The sequence below is a fragment of the Epinephelus moara genome, chromosome 3, assembly GCF_006386435.1.
Source record: "Epinephelus moara isolate mb chromosome 3, YSFRI_EMoa_1.0, whole genome shotgun sequence".
In the NCBI taxonomy this organism is placed as follows: Eukaryota; Metazoa; Chordata; class Actinopteri; order Perciformes; family Serranidae; genus Epinephelus; species Epinephelus moara.
Window position 1 is genome coordinate 26,524,056 of NC_065508.1, and position 20,778 is coordinate 26,544,833.

A 20,778-nucleotide genomic window follows, 5' to 3' on the forward strand; every position below is an offset into this window, starting at 1 on the left:
CTGAAAGTTTACAGGACAATAAAAGTTGAAAGCGAGGGTCATGTTTTCTTCTTCGTTTTTTTTCCCCGCTGCGTTTCGAGAGGTATTACATTTGTATTTCATCAGAACTTCATCCTCTTGGAAGAGAAGCACTTTGTGTTTTGTGCAAACAAGCAGAAACAGGCAGGATACGTCTCAGAGCTCGTCAGTGTTGATTACACTGATGGAGGGTTTAATGAAAAATGGCCGTCATTTCTACAAGATGAAGGCTCGAGCTTGTACAAGTCAGAGCGTAACCAGACTAAACTGATCTGTCACTCAGGTCCACAAAAAGTGGATCAAGGTTCAATTTGATAAAGCTGTTCTTCTGAATAGCAAATTGTATTTTGTTGGGAGTTTGCTGTCTTGATGTTGTACACAGGTTACTGTCTAACATGGTTAACTGATACTACCTGTTACATGTGTCATGTGGGCTGAATATTAAAACTGGGGTAGGCAGAAACCTGGAAAAGGCAAAAACAAAAAGTGACAGAAACTGAAAATACAGCCTCCCCCTGCAGCTCACCCCTTTCTGTTCTAAGCCCCTCCCACCAGACGACCACGGACATATGCACACACTTTATGCAGTAACCCAGTGTTTCCTATACATTGATATATTTAATCTTATTGCACTGTCGAGTTGCGTGCATAAACTCAGCCCCTCCTTGCCCTGCTTTCTTTTTCTCTGTTTATCAAGCCACATATTAGACAACAATTAGGTAACTAGCCATCCTGTATTTCCTCCATGTCACTTCCCACCACTATAGACTGCTTCCTGGGGATGAGAGCGGGCAGTAGCTCCGGAGCTTTGGTCGGCAGCTGTGGCAGCTTGATTTCAGCCAGCGTAAACACCCCATCACTGGGTGTCACAGCGGGCTGGTGGCCAGCAGCAGCACCAGCTAACCTGTGTAGTAAAATGATAATAATAGTAATAATAATAGTAATCTTTATTCATAAAGCGCTTTTCAAAACAGAGTTACTAAGTGCTTTACATGTCAATAATTAAAACAGACAAGACATGAAAATAACACATTTTAAAATAACTGATAAAAACATCGAAAGCTTCCCTTCACTCGTGAACAAGAAGCTTTCTATTTACTGGTCCATCTATGTCCCAACCCTCACCTATGGTCAGGAGCTCTGGGTAGTGACCGAAAGAATGAGATCACAGATACAAGTGGCTGGAATAAGTTTTCTCCGTGGGGTGGCTGGGCTCAGCCTTAGAGATAGAATAAGGACCTCGGACATCTAGAGGGAGCTCGGAGTAGAGCCGCTGCTCCTTTGCGTCGAAAGGGGTCAGAGGTCTGGGGCAGACCCAGAACACGCTTGAGGAATTAGATATCTCATCTGGCCTGGGAATGCCTTGGGGTCCCCCAGGAGGAGCTGGAAAGCGTTTCTGGGGAGAGGGACGTCTGAGGTGCTTGCTTGGCCTGCTGCCCTCGTGTACTGTCTTCAGATAAGCGGATGAATGTGGATGGATGAATGATGAAAACATTTTAGTGTATAAAAACTGAGGAAATAAAAGACAGTCGAAATAGACTTAAAACTCAAGTAAAATCAGGAAAGGCTCTCAGATAAAAGTATGTTTTAAGAAGGGACTTCAAAGAGATCTCTGACTCAGCCGACGAGATTTCCTCTGGCAGACTGTTCTAGAGCCACAGTGCCCCAACAGCAAACACTCTGTACCCTTTAGTTTTCAGCCAAGCCTGTGGAACAGACAAAAGACCTCTGCCCAGGGACCTCAAAGTACGTCCTGGCATGTACAGCACTAAGAGGCTGGAGATATAGCTGGGAGAGAGACCATGAAGAGCCTTAAAAGTGATCAGTAAAATCTTAAAATCTGTTCTGAATCATACTGGGAGCCGGTGTAAAGAGGCTACAACAAGAGTGATGTGATCACGTTTCTTCATTCTCGTTAAAAGCCTGGCAGCTGAGTTCTGTGCATTCTGGAGTCTATAGATAGATTTTTGATTCAGGTAAGATAATGGCAGCAACAGAAAGCTTGCTGATCCAGCAGGAAGTCAGGGTGGGAAAGCTTTCTGCTGGCAAGATACGGGTTGCTGTGGCTGCTGACTGCGGGTTTGTCCCCACAGCTGCTGCCTGCTGAGGTGGTCTGTAGCGGCGGGGAGTGGGGTGGAGGACACACTGTGATTCAAGGCTCCAGCTAATGTTAGCATTAGCTTACATCAACGTAAACCTAAAGCTGCAGCCTCGGGCCTTTAGTAGACATTCTGGGACACCCTGTCAACTTCTGCCTGTCACACGCATTGTCTTCTTCAAAATACACTTTATTTTTCACAGGAAATTTAACATTTACATATAGTCTCTTTTAAAATAAGCGCACTACGTTGGTACAACGCCGCAAATTGATGTTTTTCTTTTCCTTCAACAACAATTGCACATGGTTGGGTTTGGGCAACAAAAAACGTGGTTAGGTTTAGGAAAAAAGAACAGGGTTTGGCTTGATAATCTTACAGGACGCAAACACCACTTTCTCGGGTGAAAGTTGCTGTTTGTTGGAAACAAATCAGGCTTTCACTGACAGGATGTGCATTTGTTCAACAGCCAACAGGATCGCCTTTTCTCTGAAATGACCTGAGATTGACGAAAGGCTCACAGCCGAGATATTCCAAAGCCTGAAAACAGAGCCAAGAGGAGGTGCAGCAGCGTAGTGTTCTCTCAGTCCACTTCAATTACAATATGTTCAACATAATTATGGGATTTTTGCCCAATGATGCCAAAATTAAACACCCCACCTGAGCTTTATGTCCATATTAGCAAACAGCAACTAGGGGCAAAGTTGTCAAGGTAAACGTTTTTTATATGTTTTACCTGTGAATGAGATATAGTATATTAACTTGCTTATATAGTACAATATTATTTGCTGCTCTAAATTTACTGTATGACTTAATTTGAACAACACATTTTAGGAAGATATCTATTTCTACAAAGGGACACAAGGAACACATCTGACTTTACTACGTGCAACAAAAAAATCCTACAACTGTGTTATTTTTTTCTATTTTCTTATTTACACTCCAAGAGAATTTCAAATGAAGCTGTGTGTCTATTTCTTAAAAACAAAGATAAAACTACACTGTGCGCCTTCGCACTTTGGCTGTCCCAAGTGGCAGCAAGAAAAAACTGTTTGAATTTCCAAAAAATGTGGAGTGCTTTCAATATGCTGGCTTCACACAGTATAATGTCACATACTGTTTGATAAGACGCCCTTCCAGTCTCCCAATTAGTGAGTACGACAGACTCTTACTGCTGCTCAACTTTGTGATTAAGATGTACTTTGTACTCGCAACTTTAACTTTCAAGCAGCTCGTTTATTTTAGTGTAATAAAGCATAATGGAAGTATAAGTGAAGGTTTAAATTGCCTTCTGCAGATCCCTGTATTAGCAGCTTATGGTGATATAGGGCATAGCCTTTAGTCGGGGAAAAAAAAGGTGTTAATGATCTCTTCTCAAGGTCTGTTTAAACTGCTGCTCACTTTAAACTGATCTGTGTAATTTTCTGTAGATGTTTGAGGATGCTTTGTTGCCTGAAAGGTAACTTGTTTTCCTTTCTCTGCCACAGGAAACAGCATCAGGTACCCACTACATCTGCAGCTTGCATGAATATATCTTCTATTGACGTTCCCGTTGCACTGCACTGCAAAAGTATGATTTATTGAATGCAAGGTTTGAGAAGAGAAGCGTGGAGTGTAGTAGAGAGAAGATAATGTAGTGTGATGCAAGTAATATACACTAGCATGAGTGCGTGCTCGCCCATGTTTAGTGAAGAAACTGTGCTGGTCAGTGTCAATCTGCTGCTCGGACTCATCATTGATCTTCTGTTTGCCTTAAGCATCAGTGAAATAGTGCCGCAGCTTCCTGTGAAGGCTGCCAATGCGACGCCACGTACAACTACACACAGCAGAGCGCTCAGCAGTGACTGATAGAGAAGCTCCTAGTTGAGGAACATGTAAAGTGTAACTACTTTCGTGCTTCACTTCACTTCCCCTACCTGCAGCACCGATGACAAATTCAACTGGGAGCTGGGCTGGAAGGAGCTACACAACTACAGCTGACCTCTCCTCGCTGGCAGACAGAAACGCAGACATGGAACACATTCATCATTCATTACTCGGTGTAGCTATGAATCAATATTCATCCCACATTGTTAAATTTTGTCAAAATAGCTCTGTTTACTTTCAGCCGGAAGGTGCTGGCTTTTCATATGTTAATTATCTCCCACCATCAGAGGGGGAGAAAGTGTTTTCGAAGTAACAGGGACAGACTCAGTTCAAGATGTTTTTTTCTTATTTCACCAGCTTTGTCCCTGCTCCAATTAGGATTTTAAATAAACCCTGCCACAAGATTCAAATAGTTGAAATTGGCTTGAAGAATGTGACATGAAAGAGCTTTTTTTTCTTAAAAGCACAGAAAGACAGGGGGCGCATTGACATGAATATAAAAACTAAAAGGTAACAAAGCACAGATGAGTTTTCAAGAAATTAAAGTGCTCATTTTCAGGTTCCTAATTGTATTTTGGGTTTCTACAAGAGCATGTTTACATTGTTTAATAGTCAAAACTATGAGATTCCTCCTAGTGTCTCTGCTGAATCACCTGTATTCACCCTCTGTCTGAAATGCCCACATACACCAAGCCGATGGTCGGTATTTGATCAGCGTCAGGCCATTTGTCGCCCTAGTTTTTGCGGTGTGTCCTGTACCGTTGGCACTAGTCAGCCCTTGTTGGCTTTTTTCATCCAATTCAGCATGTTGAATTGGTGCTGGAGCCTGCAGAGCCCATCGCTTAGTGAAATCACTCTGATTGGCAGTTCAGCTCAGCGCACGAGAACAGAAACGGAAGGGAGCAAAGCAAACAAATGTCTAAAGTCAAAAGGGCGTGATATCAAAACAAACTTGTTATATTAGGTTAGCTTTTTTTTTTAGCCATTGCAGAAATGGATTGTAATTGTTTATGTTGTTGTTCGCAATTGCATGGTAAATATAATTTGTTCTTTCAACATCACGTTGTGTTGTTAATGTGCTAACTGGCTAACTAGCTCTTTGAATCCATCCTCTTGGTCTTCTACTTTACTTTTTTGAATGAAGAACACAGACTACTGCTGCCTGCTGGTGTGGGGAGTTATTTCCTCTCACACAGGTACATATGTGGACATATGTGCTAATTGGCCATTGGCTGTAGTGTTTGTGGTGTGTTCAGGTGCAACTTTTCGCTGAGAGACAAGTTACATGAGTCAACACAACAGATGGCCTTCGTCGCCACGAGTTCTTTGATGTTGGTTTGGTGTTTCTGGGCCATAAGCCCCTCTCCTGAAGAGGCCCATTCTGCTCTCATTGGTCAGGGTTTTCAGGCACTCTGAATCGCAGCTTCTCTGCATCGTTATTACAGGCAGGGATTGACCGTAATGTAGAATTCTTCATTTCTACCATGGAAAATCACCAATAAAAGCTTCTAAACACAACCAGACATGTTGCAGCAGGAGTGTGATGCCAAATCGGAGGGAAATTAACAACATCAGCAAACAAAATTCCATTTCCATGATGTTAGCTACATGTAGCCATGTACTGTGTAGTACACTGTGTAGTACATGGCGACACAGCTACTAGTGTAGCAGCACTTTTTGCACTTTTTTGAATACAAGCTTCTAAACCAATCTTTCCACAACCAGGCATGTTCCAGCAGGAAGCCTGGGAGAAATTAACAACATCAACAACGAAGATTCCATTTTTCTCTGACGTTAGCATATGGCTACATGTACAAGTTTACTTGCAGCCAGGCAATGACTGTAATGGTGTAAAGCAACACTTTCTCCTGTGAAAATCAACAATATAAGCCTCTGAATACAGACTGACTTATTTCAACAGGAATATGATCCGAGAGTGGGGGAAAATTAACAAAATCAGCAACCAAGTTTACATGTTTCCCTGATGTTAGCATGTAGCTACATGTAGCAGTATACTTGCAGCTAGGTAATGATTGTAACAGTGCAAAACAACACTTTCTCCTTTAGAAAATCACCAATATAAGCCTCTGAATGCGAACTGACATATTTCAACAGGAATATGATCCGAAAACAGGGAAAAATTAACAACGTCAGCAACCAAGATTATATGTTTCTCTGGCCTTAACATGTAATTACATGTAGCAGTTTACTCTACATAATGTAAACACTTGCAGTAGCGTGCCTGGAGCAAATGACCATAAAAAGAAATCCATCACAAGTTGACGTAATCTTGTAGAGAAAATAGAAAAAAACGTTGGAGACAGAGTATTCAGAAGGGTCTGAGGCCTGAGCCTTTCGCTCACCAGAATTATTTTTACATAGGTTTACCTCATTATGGAAAACTTTGGCCACGTTTAATATGAAAATCTTTTACTGTAACATTATATATATGACAGGAAATAATGAAAAGCATAACTGGTCCCCTTAGAGAAAAGAAGGCTGCATGGCAAAATTAGCAGTGTTTGGTCATTGTGCCGGCATTATGTGGTTGGTATAACTAAATCAAACAAATAATAAATGCAGTCAATAAAATTAAAAACAATAATATGACTAAGTTTTTTTTATTTGGAAGTCCATCCTAAAACAATTCAATGAAGATCATGTTTGTTAATCTCTACATTGAGTAAAACAGATAGCATAAAGCAGGCAAAGTATAACATCCATGGTGTGGTGAATCACAGACCAATTGGTCATTGTAAAATGAAAGATCTGTATCACAAATACTGTGTCTGAAAATAATGATGCAGCAAGGGCTACAGTTTATCATTTACTCCATTGGCACTGATGCAGTCTTCTGTTCTTACAATAATACTTGGGGGAGAGAACTGTTGGCACTTGCAGAAAGAAATTACACTTCAAACAAGCTTTTGTCACATTAAAAATGAAAACCTGGGGGGAAAAGATTTTCTCCCAGACTGTTATCAATTTGTGATATTTGTGATGTATTCCAGGGTGTATTTGCTGATGAAGTGCAGCAATTTGGTTTTTCGTTTTCCCTCAGATTGCTTCATTTTCTTTTTCCACAGTTACTGATTTCCTAAGTTTCTCATATCATCTGTGGAGAAAACCCCCACAGAACGTTCTGGGACGTGTTGCATCCAGCATGTGTAGGTGGAGGGAGTCTTATTGATTGTGATAGCATCAGTAGTAACTGGATGAAAAACAAGAGATCATGACTCAGAATTTAGCATACAGGATATCGTGGTTGGGTTGTATTCTGAATTTGCATCTCCTCTATCTTGTATAACATTTACTTTGTTACCATGCTGCTAGGGTGGCCAAAATATGTCAAGGAAATAAGCAAATATGTCAATTTTAACGTCACTGTTTTCTTGACAGCCTCACTTACAACATTAAGTGTCAGGGAGCTATCTAACATCTCGTAATGATATTCACAGCCTTTATACTTGCACATAAAATGAAGGAATGAATCATTCTGAGCGCCTCTGTTTGCTCCCCCCCTCCACATTCAAGCCTCTTTTTGTATTTTGGCAACTGTGGGTGGCAACTCACTTTATCTATAAATATCACTGGGTACCACTCATGTCCCAAATTGTGTGCTCGGCTGCTTATTGATTTAAAATAGAGTATGTTTTTATTTAATTATTATCATTCTATGTTCTTATTGTGCTATTTTGTTCAAATGGTGCCATATTTTAGTTGAAAAATTTACAGGTTATGCACAGGTAGATTTGGGGTTACAGATCTATAGACGGCTATAACATGCATGAAACAGGTTTATGTGGCGTTTGAGGGTCTATGTGTGCCAGCTGAAGCTACAAAAATAGCAGAGACTAGGGGAAGAACAAGCGCTGATACTAAACTTGCACTGCAGCTCCTGATCTGTAGTGACAAACTGATTTTTCTTAAATATCCCTGAAATTGGATACATGACAGCTCAGGAATAAAATGCCTACACCGTGTGATATGTTTCCATCAAGGATCATAACCCAGAACGAGATTAGTTTCTGCGATTACAGTTTTTTTATTTAGACGATCAATGTGTACAATGTGGTGTATTTTTGAATCGTGTTGTGACATTTGTACATAGTTGCAAATATTGATTTTGATAGTATTAGGTTTTCTTTTTAGTCACTTTAATTGGCCGCTGAAAATACCAGCCACAGTGGAAAGGAACGTGAAATAACAGAAAATCAATTGTAAGCAAACAGTTTTCACTGGTGGAGTCACACTCGGTGCGACCTTAGTAGGATTTATGTTTCAACGTGTTTTTTACACAGAAACCGACTCAGTCTTGTTTCAGGACACATCTTTCACCTTTTGGACACTAAAACAACTTCTGGCCTTCACCTCTATCGACTCCCCTCCTACAACTGACTATTTTCCTAGAAACAAAAAGTCCCGCAGTCAAGCTGATGCAAAGTTGTAGCAGAAAAAGCTCCTTTAGTGCTGTAAGAGTGATCCGTCATGCCACTGAGTGATCCTCATAAAATTTTAAAAGTTTATTTATGCATCAGATTACTATCATGCCTCAGGGTTTAGTATGTACACTTGCATGTGCACATATTTGTGTGTTCTCTGGTGAAACTTTACTCTTTTCTGGCACATTAATCCATCACATCCAAACAATATGCATATGGAAGTGGAACCTGACTGAAGACTGTTGTTGCTCAGTTAAAGTTTGTTTTCCTAGTTTTAGCCCTGAAGCATTTACCGATATGGAGAATGACTTTGTATTCCTTGTAAAAAAAAAAAAAAAGAAATTCAGCAATATTTTTGTAACCGTATAACACTTTACACTGATAGTAATGCAGCAAATAGACAGCGCTACACACAGTGTGGTGTGCAGAGATATTTAAAGCAAAATATCAAGGGCAGGGAAGTCGAGGTGCTGTGGGGGAAGACACACACACACTCACACACACACGCAGCTGCAAAGAGGCTTTCACACAGCCGACACCACTGCTTAATTGTTTCCAACCATTAACCTCTGTAGGCTAAGAGGACATTAGCAAGGAGCATTATGCCATTCTTGTATCTATGCAACACAAAGGTTGGCAACAGTCATCAAGCCATCTAATTAGTGTGGGCTATCATGTTGTAGCAAATGTCATAACACTGGAGATAAAATGTGAAGGTGAGGATCTAATTCTGAAGTGGCGATTATATATATTTTTTTAATATAAAGCACCCAGGAAAAGCTAGTAAGTGAGTCTTGAGCTTAGAATATTTAGCAGAAAAATCAATGGTATACAAACAGTTTTCATTCGTACTCTGTGTGACCTCAGTAGGATTTATGTGTTTTACACAGATACAGACTTATTTGTTTCCAACTATTAACCTCTGTAGACTAAGGGTGTTCCCACAACTGCCCTGTTTGGTTCGGTTCAATCGTTTGGTTCGTTTGCCCCCTAAGTGCGGTTCGTGAAGAGGTCAATCAATCAATCAATCAATTTTATTTATAATGCCTAATATCACAAATCACAATTTGCCTCACAGGGCTTTACAGCATACAACATCCCTCTGTCCGTAGGACCCTCACAGCGGATAAGGAAAAACTCCCCCAAAAAAACCTTTAACAGGGAAAAAAAAACCAGTAGAAACCTCAGGAAGAGCAACTGAGGAGGGATCCCTCTTCCAGGACGGACAGACGTGCAATAGATGACGTACAGAACAGATCAACATAATAAATTAACAGTAATCCGTATGACACAGTGAGACAGAGAGACAGAGACAGAGACCGAGAGAGATGAGGTGGTGGTGGAAGAGGTGGTCTCAGTCTGGTTACAAACGAACTCTGGTGCGGTTCTTTTGTGGTGAGAACGTGTTCCGACCTGGATCTGAACCAACTGCAGTCACATGACCCATTGTTTGTGTTAAACATGAGCATGTTACAGTCCTGGAGGATTATTAATGTGCACCTCCTCCTGTACTGCCTTAATATGCACATTCAGCACATCCAATGCATCAAAACATTGTTTTCTAGTTGGAGCCGCGCCTCGTTTTCAAACTGTATGGTTCAAGTGTCGTCCTCCTTTGTAAGATTGGCATAGTAATCAACCACAAAGGATGGATGATGTCCTGTCACATCATCCATCCACTGAGTGAGAGCATACGGGTCTGCCAGTCTGGTCCCGTTTGTTACTTATTCAAGTAACACTCACGGTCCCGGTGAGTGAGTGACCTGACCTGACTTGGTGCGTTCGTAAATTCAGTCTGATGCTCTACACTAATATAAGAGCCTTGTTGGTCGAAAAAACTGAGGTTTATATTTCTACATCAATTAACGAGCAGTGAAGTTAATCACACATTCACTCCGCTCTGCGATCTGCTTCTCCGTCTCCCCAGAGTGCAGAGAGTGCGGTATGAACAGTCCAGTTTGTGCCAGAGTGCGCTCTGACACTCATAATGAGTATTTCTGAAAGCACCACTCACGTCATCTTCCTCCACTGTTTAATACAAGCCAAAAGGACTTGCTAGCTAGTGCTAGCTAATGTCTGTGGAGAACTGTTTTGCCTCCAGCTATGCCCTGCCCACCAAAAAAACATCATACTGTTTACTAACAGTAAAAGGGTTTACAACCAAGTACTTTATTTTAATCAAATGTATTTTTTAAATGTATTATTATTACAATTACCTTAAATATACAAGAGTTTGAAATACATTTGTGGTATTCCTTATGATTTCTTATGAGAAACTTTTAAATATAGTAATTTGTAGTGACACAGTAAATTCCAACTTGGTTGAAACATCCACAGTCTGTTGTTAATATTTGTTGGAAAAGTTGATTGAAATGTCAGTTTTTGTTGAGGAAGTTCAATATTCATTTTGTTGTTGTTTTGTGCACATTAAAAAAAGTCTTTTTAATGGATAATACAGGGTCTGTGTATCCCAAACATTTCATGCAGCTTATGCCATAAAGAAAATTATACAAAAACTGTAATTGTTCTCTCTGTCATTTAGACCTCACTTACTAAACGGTGTAGATCATGAGCACAAGCTACAGGGGCTGTCATAAAAAGAGACTGGCATGCCCTGCACTCTGTGTGTGTAGAGTGTTCACATGCATGTGTGTGTTTTTATTAGGCGAGTTTATGATTTTGAGCACAACAGAAATCGTAACGTATTGAGACCAAATTAATAAAACCAGACACCTGCAGATGCATCTGTTTTCGCAGATGATTTGGCTCAGGCCTTTACGTGACAAATGACATTGCACCAAATTACACGACAAATTATGTGGCACTTAGATCTGAGCCAAAGAAAAGAAAAAAAACATTGGACGACAAATGATGTAAAAGTCACGCAAGGGAAGAAGCAGTTTTAGCAGCTGGGTTTGTGTCACAGCATGGCTTCAGTGTGAAGAGGGAGATTAAAGGCTTTAGGTGAAGAGCCATGTCGTTTTATTTACAGTTTTCTTTTTATGGGTCTTGTTTGAATCCAGATTTTCAAAACGTGAACATCACATTAAATTCATGGTTTCTAGATAATGTTTTTTGTGTATCAGTGATTTTGTTGGCTCACTGTTTCAGATTTCAGTTGACACTGATTGGAGAAACTTGTCAGAGCACCAAACCCCTCACTGCTGTAGCATAGCATGCTTCATTTGATACCAGCTGGAAAATGCTTGAGATGAAGGTGGAAAAGATTTCTCCGTCTGACTCTGAGGACAAGGCCACTGCTTCACTGAATGGCTCTTTACTTTTGTTCAAGTCCCTCATGACCTCTGGTTGCAATTGCAAAGTGAAATGATGATCTTTTAAAAGTGCTCAAAGTACCGGGTGCAGAGGCCTGTCAAAAGACTGGGATTACCCGAAGAGGCGAGACCAGCTGTAAATGGTTTTGGTATTTCATGTGGTGACACTTAGATGGGCACAAGTGTTTCTGCCAACCGTCACTTTGAAAGCGTGCGGTGGCTGCTTCGGATTGTTGTCTGGTTGCTGATGGATTCTATCTTGAGTGGAGTTTTTTTGTTTGTTTTTCACTGTGATAGACAGAGAGGCATTGACACATGGATCCAACACACACTGGAACAAACAACAGTGCAAAGCACTTTAATCCAAAATTGGCTTGTCAAGGGCTTTATGAGCTTCAGAAAAACAATAAAGCTGTTGTCTATTCTGGACTTAAACGATGTCCCTCTGTCATGGGGAGAAACAATAAAGGAGCATCTTTCCTCTGCAGGTGGAGTCTCCGCTGGCAGTGGATGCAGTATTGGGGGAGTCTGCATTTGCGGTCACAGACGACAAGGTTTCCATCACGGAGCTGCGTGTTCACGCCATCTCGGGCCTGACCCTATCACTGCAGCCGAGCCCCGGCAACAGCCACACCATGGTGGCCAAGGCAACCGGCATCCAGACGCTCACTGCTCCCAAACAGGTAACTTATCACACAGTGCAGACAAGACAGAGGACCCATCATTCATCCAGTCAATGTTATTTTATTTATATTACAATATGTATACACAACCACAGATCTCAACCAAATACTGTGTAAAATTCATGTCAAAACTGAATTTTTGCCGTTAATGTGTGTGTGCATTCTTGTGTTAGTTACATTGTGGGGACATATGTTCTCAAAGTCCATTATGGGGACTTACCTTAAGGTTTGGGTTAAGCATATTGTGGTTATGGTTAAAGTTAGGGTTAAGTCTCTAGAGACGTAAGGAACAGTGCACCCCAAATTGAAAATACATACTTTGCTCTCACTTGTAGTGCTATTTATCAGTCTAAATAGTGTCGGTATGAGTCGTTGAGTGTTGGAGTTATCGGCCGTAGAGTCTGCCTTCTTTCTAATAAATTTTTACTAAATGGTACTTGGCTTGTGGTGTTAAAGTGCCAATACATATTTATTTTATTATTATTTATTTATTCTCTATTCTTTTATTTGTTCTGCTCATGTCCACATGCAGCAGTCAAAGTCACAATCCCAAAATTTTTTTATACAATTCCATGACCAAAAAGGAGCAGGGAGAAGAAAACAATCTTATTTTACCTGCCCCTCTCCCAAAACACAAATAATCATAAGAATAGATGTTCTGTCAGTTACAGTTAATAATCAATACTTACAGTAACTTCTGAAAGAAACATAAATAAATAAATGAACAGAAGAATCGGAAGCCAAACACAATGTCAGCTTCTACATGACAACTCCATATAGTCCTATTGTTCTGTCTTTAAACATTTACTTAAACTGAAATATTTTTAGACAACCCTTCAATTCATTCTGTAAAGAATTCCACAGTTTAAAGGAGCTATATGTAAGAAATCTAAAGCAAATAGTCGTAAAATCCTCCTAATATGTCACAGAGACTAAGGAATAATGTTCATATAACATACTGATCTCACCGACAACAATAGTACAGCCAGAATATTCGCATTTAAAAAACATTTTTACAGTCTGCAAATCATGTTTATGTTTTGAATTTGTGTTTTGGCCTGTTGCGCCACCCACCGCCGTCTACCAGTCACACAGTCAGTAGAGTCTCAGCATCAGTTACAGTTACGACTAAGCTACAGCAGCACGGCAAGCAGCATTAGCAGTGTCCTGGTACATAGCATTAGCAGCCGGCTCCTCCTCAGCTGTATCCCGGCAGCAGCGTTAGCAGCAGAGAAGCCGGACTTGCTCGAACGGTCTGCTGGAAAACCGAAGATCAAGGACGCGGCGACGCAGCCCTGCCACAGCAGCCGCCCGTGGGCAAACAAATCAGTGTCCAGCGTATCACTGTCCAGCAACCTCAAATCTGTAGGGGAGGGGGGGTGGACACGACTCGCGGCAGTATTTTGAATTTGAGTGCAGTAACCGTTTTGGCCACATTCTTACATACAGTGCCTTTAACACTCACCACTGAAATACACTTTTATTTTAATGTAGTCTGTGCAAACTGGTGCTTAAAGTGAAATTTTCTTCTATGCTCGTCGCCCTCTGAAATAAAAACAAACTACAAACATACTTTTGTAAATGTTATAGTAACACTCTGCATTTTGCTCCAAACATAATTAATAGTTTCCGTAAGTCAACTAAAAGCAATGTCTCTTTTCAGAAATCATGATCCAGTTACTGAAGATAATCCACAGACTTTGTTGTGAGCAGCTTCATGGAGGAACGTTTTTCTTTTTACTGACCTACACTGGCCAACCATATCACCATGCAGAAGGAAGTGTCCGTCTACTCATGGACGAGAGGCTCGTGCTGATGATAGCACAAGATGTAAACAATAATGACGTCCTCCTCAGCTGAGCTGTAATGTCAGTTAGCTCAGTGGTGCTAGGTGAGCTAACAGGAGATGCATATTTACTTCTGCATGGTGATACGGTTGGCGGCTGTAGTTCGGTAAGAAGAAAATAGTTCCTACATGAAACTGCTCACAACAAGGTCTGTGGATTATCTTCAGTAACGAGGTCATGATTTCTTGAAAAGACATTGCTGTTGAGTTTTATAAATGTACTTTTTGGGCTACCACCATCATAAGCAGAATACTGGCTAGTACCATGATATTTAGGAGAAGCAGACATCTCTCCAGCCAATTTCATTAACACTCACCATAACAAGCTAGATTGATAAATAGCACTACAGGTAAGAGGAAAAATACGTAATTTTGATTTTGAATGAACTGTCCCTTTAACGTATGTCAACACAATGTCCTCCAAAGTGACAAAAAGCAGGCATGTGTGTGTACTTTAGCTAACCAGATGTATGTTCCCAAATTACATACTGACTTTAAATCAATTCCCCTCCAATTCCCACCCTCAAAAAAAGCATTTTAGGCTGCAAAACACACAACAGTATCATAAAAATATGCAGGTGGCAACATAACCTTGGCTTCATATTTATGCTGCATGTGCACTGATGGTGAAGTTACCTGCAGTCCACCTGAGGTAAATAATGAGAGCTAGTGCTACTGAATTTGGATGATGACAGTGACACTGGAGCCTAGTCTGTCCTATTTTAATGAAAAATTCATCCAAATTAGCGACAAGTCTAAAAGGTTAGTTAAGGTTTACTATTGTTATGTCAGTATACAGTACATACTGCACTGGACCCTGGATCAATATTTTGATTGCATCTAAGTCAAATTGCTGTTGAATCACAGCGTGCTGCATTGTTACAGATTCATCCATATTGATTTGTATTGGTATATGGACAAAATATTAAGTCATTTGAGAGGAATGAATAGACAGCCCCACTTCAGGTCCAAACATAATACCATTGACCTCTATATGCATTTAAATATGGCAGTGAACCAATTAGGAAATGCAGAGGAAACACTTCTAATGCCTTATGTACCCACTGTGTTTCCCTATTTCCGTCTCCAGAGTGGAAAAATGAAGTTTATTTGCAAATCCCCTCAGTGGCTCTATATCAACAAGCAGGCACTAGTTTCACTTCTAAGTAATAAAATTATTTGCGAGCTAAATCTTTTAAGCTCCAGCCAGCATTGTTAGCAAGGACACCAGATAAAGGCAGCTGCAGTGAACTAATAAGTATCCTTGGGTGCTGTTTTATTACAACCTTCATATTAGCCAAGCCTGGCGAAAATACTTCTGATATGTCCAAATGCATTTCCCTAAAATTGATTTTATTGCTCAAGTGAGAAGTGAGGAGACGTCTGGATGAAAAAAAGGCAGAAACTGTGCTTTTCCTTTGCCACTGTCTCTTCACACGGGAGTAAGGATCTCTGCAACTCTCTGCAAGGAATTAATTGGCAGCCCTGCTTCACCTAGGGAGATGTGTGTGTTTGTGGGTGTGTGTCTGAGTTCTTTGCCTGCTTTTGCCCTTTCATTGGCCTGCACGTTGCTAAAAATGCAACGACAACCACATCAAGCATCAGCGAGAGAGAAGCGAGCATTAAATTCCAATTTTTCTTGCTTTCCGCTTCTTGGCCACCTTGAAATTTAATTATTGTAATGTATTGTCCTAAGTGCTCTCCAAGGCCGGGCCATAAAAGGCAGCCAATTCCTCTGCCGGCGAAGCTCTCAGAGGAGGTACTGGAGCTATTTCAAGCCATTTGATTCTGTTTCACAGGAAAACTTTCTAAATGTCCTCTATTACTCTAGAAATGAATGAAACACATAAACTATGGATGGGAAGAGTTGGACAATCAAGGTCTCTTTGCATTATTCTCTTTTCCACTTGACAAAGTTCAAGCCTTTCAGAACTGAAAGGTTTCAGTGCTTGACGGTTCAACATGGACCATTTCTGTTGCCATTACGCACTCATTGTCACTGCTTAAATGAGCTACTTAATACGGTATTCATCAATCTGGATGGTATTATTACATAAACGTTCCAGAGTTATAATTCCAGGGGCGTGTTTTCCTGCTTATGGATATTTTATAATCCAAGCCGTTTAAGTTCAATTTACATACATATTTATTGATGCCTGATGCCATAAAGCACTAATCAGAGAAAATAGGACAATCAAAAAATGGCAAAATTCACCCTAATACACATTACTTTATGGAAATACACAGGCTACATTAATTGTGGAAATTGTGTGCCGATGGTTTAGTGAGCCAGATGCATAAAATAATATCGACATAGTACAGAAGTCCTTCTGGGTCTCGTCAAATTTTTGATTCCCCAGTCGCCTCTTTTGATTAAAAAAAAAAAAAAAAGCTTATTTTTTAGCAGTAAATGGGCACAACTTTCCTGAAAACATGTGCCAATTGTTTTTGTCAGTGTCTAAACACCCACTCATTGCTGTTTCCCCCCCCCCCCATATCAGCCCTTTCCGAGCCGAGTCAGCTCATAAAAACAGATATTTCATATTCAATGTATTATTTAAATCATCCATATCAAAGGCTGTCTTCATTCTGTCATGCTGAGATGATAGAGGTTTGGCTCTCGGTTGGATATTGTCACAACATAGTAGTCTTCTCCCAAACTGGACCGAAGGGATTTTTGTCCTGAAAAGACTTGGTGTGTATCTGGCCTTTGCTTAAAAATGTCTGAATCTGTTTTGGAAAGAAAATGTTCCCTCTTTGTCAGCTCCCCTAATGGTTGGTTGCTGATGTTTAAGCAAGCTGTGAACAAAGGGGACTGTCAAAAGCAGCCTTGATTACATGGACACCAGTGTTGCGGTGTGCTCGGCAGCAGATGAATGTTGTCAGGTAACCACCGTGCAGGATTTCATTTTTGTCCAGTTTCTCCATAGGGGAGTAAAGAGCGATAGAAAATACAAAATAAGAAGATCACACGCAACAAACACGAAGACACGGGACAGGAGCTCATCATTCGAAGCACACGCTGCTGTTGTATGTGCCTTATCTGTCTGCGCTGCAGAGCGGAGCCGTGTTGTAGCCTTCAGGACAACGCAGTCTTTCCTGCCACCCCTTCCTCCTCCGTGCTTGAAAGTGGTTTGCTGGTGTGCACATCAGAGGCAGGCCGTCTGTGTGCGTGTCAAGGCTTGTACTGAGCACAGGGTACTGCGGATGTTCACAAACGCTCTGGAGATTTAGGGATTGGAGCAAGTCCAGAACTTCAAAGGCTCAGTTGGGAACAGATATTCAAATCACGGTCAATGCCATGAAAGAATGGGATCTGAACCATTGAAATATTCTTTGGAGAGGTATAAACACAAGGCAGAGTCACAGCTCTGTGACTCTTTTTTTTTAAACTCTGATATCAACACAATATGTTGTTGCAGAAATTATCAAGCAGCTCTATTTAACTTCTCTGTTTGGGTGAAGAATTGTATATTTCTTACACCATTTATAGGTTTACAGCCCATCACTTGTCTCTCACATCGATGAGCTAAAAACTATCATAAACCCTTTAAGTCTAACAAAAAAACCTGTGCTGCACTATTTCTGTCAGACCTCTGAAACTCAGTACAGTTATGTTTGAGGACACAATGAACTCGTTTATAATTTAGGACAAATTATTTTCTACATCTGCTTTTTGGGAACACACATTTTTACCCACACATTAAATTGATTTTTTTTTAATACTTTCAAAGCTAATGGAGCAGTTTGGGCTCTGCAAAATCATTACCCATCATCATTTTAACAGTGTGAATGAAGTAATCAGCCCACTTTGATTGCAAAAGTTGGTCAGAGAGGTCAAAGACAATTTTTCATTGCTTTGCTTTTTTAAGAATATTCATAGCTACCTATCAATTTGTTAAGACCTGTAGTAAATACAGCTTTTCTGCTGTGACAATCACAAAGTCTCCAGCATCAGTGATTATTCTTTTCTCAGCCTAATAATCAGTCACAAATTCCTGTATTTAGGTCCTCATCCATGTTGAGCCACACACTAACAACGGTGCTGATCATTTTGCTTGGACCTCCGCTGTCTGCTGTTAAGTTTTGGCAGATATTTAGTTCTTTTTCTTTTTCAGTAACTTGTAAAACTGTAAAGCTAGCGGTTAGGAAACAAATTTTGCCAAGTGCCTTCTCTGGAGAAGATTGTTTTCCCTGCTCATTTTATTCATGCCAAAGTTGTGAAGAATTAGCCGGCTGGGCAGCGGCAACCATTGGACATTTTGGCACTTTTGGCCATGCTGAGTCAAACCATACCACGTTAATTTGAGTTTCCATTTCCAGATTAGAGTTGTGCTGAGTCGTACCCGAGATGAACCATCTCCGTAGTCGGGCCAAAGTGCATCCGACTGCCTTAAAGTGCGTTACGGTGATGTCAAACAGGCTTTGTCATCATTATTTAGTGTCAACATTCAGTGACAATTTAGTGACATGTTAAAATAGCCTCTGCTCTTATTGCCTGACACAGCACGTACTTCATCAGTTTCCACTGCATTTCAACAAATGCAGAGAGAAGAGAGCTTGGTCTGCATTGGAAATACAAGCCCTGCTTGCTGATGGAGTGAGAAGACCATGCAGGCAGGAGATGGGTATCTGGTGTGCATTTGTGCAGTGCCAAGAGAAAATTTTTCCTCAGTTCTGTCAGGTCCTTGCACCTCGCGTTGGGGTGCGTCTCGGTCTCTGGACTGTGTCTGGATGTATTTTGGCCTGACTACATCTACGCCTGGTATCATGTGTCTCCATCAGGGCATGATGGTACCGGGTGTGGGTGTGGTTGGGCTGCGTCGTTTCGGGATGCGCTCCGGTGCAGGGTGCACGGGGGTCTGTGTCACTATGACGCAGGCCCCCATGTGGGTTTGTTGTTTTTGGTTCTGGGGCATTTGTCTTTTTATTCTGCGAAGCACTTTGTGTTACAATTTACTGTATGAAAATGTGCTATATAAATAAAGTTTGATTGATTGATTGATTGATTGATTGATTGATTGATTGATTGATTGAAGAGAAAATTTAAAAAACACAGTAGCACCAGTGGGGTGGACAGAAAAATGTTCCATTGGTTCACAAGCACAAGCGCATATAGTACCCTTAGTGCCGTGCAAAACCCATATAGACGTGTACCTAAACTATAGACCTGTGCCATGTGCCCAACACAGACAGTACTCTCATTATGTGGCCGGGTTGTTACCAGATGGTAACAGATGCCTCGCTATTCCATTCAGCTTTCACTGTATTTCATCGTCACAGACAATGCAAAGGAACTTCTACACCTCACTGATCAAAAAAAAGAGCAGGCTGGTGTTAAGAGCCAAGCAGAAGTGTAGTGCTGCACGAGCGCACAGGAAGGATGTCCTGCCACTTTATCTCCAAATGAGGAAATAAAATATTCGCAGTTTGCCCAAACTGGTTGAAACTCAAATACTTTTTTATGCTCTTGAAGATTGAAACATCACATAAGTGTTTGCCATAAAGGAGAGCCAATAAAAACAAATGGAATAATCAAAGTTGTCATATTGACATTTAAGGTGCGTTCATTGAATCACAACGTCAACCCATGCATTGAGTAACATGCAAGATAACTTTCAACCTTATAAGTTAGACTTTGATTGGCACAGTGAATTTAATTATTTTTTTCTTTCGCAGTCTATAGCTGCTAACTGTGAACTAGTAAAGATAAGAAGGCAATAAATAGTTGACCAATGTATGTAAACTTGCCACTGTAGCAACAGTGGTTATAGTCCACTGTAGTCTGAGTCAGAGTGACGACGCTCTATTGACTGATCGACAGACTGTAGTGTTTCACTCAGTCACTCTGCTCAGGGCTGAGTTGTGGCTGGTTTTGAGGCTCATGTAACCACTGTTCATATCATGGAGAGTTTTGTTAGTAGACTTTAAATATGAAATGAAAGGATGTTTTGCTGCCTCTCACAGCAGCTGGAGTCTGAGAAAAAGACTCAAGTCACTGGGCTGACTGCCGGTGACTTTTAAGGTGGAACGTTTACTTGTAATGTTACTCAGTGTATGAGTAATCCATCAGCACATCTTAAAATTTAATATGACAACTTTGACCATTACTTTAGTTTTTATTGTCTCTCTTTGATGACACAGACTTTTAATAGTGAGTGGAGCTTTAGGTGTTTAAAAATGTATTGATTTCGATCGGATTATGTGAACTGTGTATATTCTAATCCTCACAAAAGGTGCCACAGAGTGTCATTGCTGTGGGCTACAGCAACACTAAGCCCCTGAGTTTGCCTGAGAAGGACTAAATGCACAAACCCACTATTTTTAAATATCCCATGGAGAGAGACTCTCGCTGCAGCCTGTTCTATTTTGTTCTGAAAATATCCGCATGTGACCCCATTCTTGGATGATAAACAAGGTGCAGACTTCCATCGATGTCACCAGTGATGAGGAAATACAGTGAGTGCTGGACAGAGCAGTGAGTGACAACAACCCCGCCCACATTTAAGAGTACTGTTTGTAGTGGAAACGCTAAACGGACCTAGGGTCTAG

General features: G+C 40.8%; 1 protein-coding gene across 3 annotated transcripts in view; it reads left to right on the plus strand.

Annotated features, from left to right (window-relative positions):
• The window catches only part of tmem132e (transmembrane protein 132E), a 544,945-nt gene that overhangs the window by 519,338 nt on the left and 4,829 nt on the right, over positions 1 to 20,778 (plus strand). For all 3 annotated transcript variants that reach the window (XM_050034264.1, XM_050034273.1, XM_050034256.1), the window contains exon 8: positions 12,186 to 12,380. In XM_050034264.1, the coding sequence (XP_049890221.1) occupies positions 12,186 to 12,380 (195 nt within the window). The remainder of the gene's footprint in view (positions 1 to 12,185; positions 12,381 to 20,778) is intronic.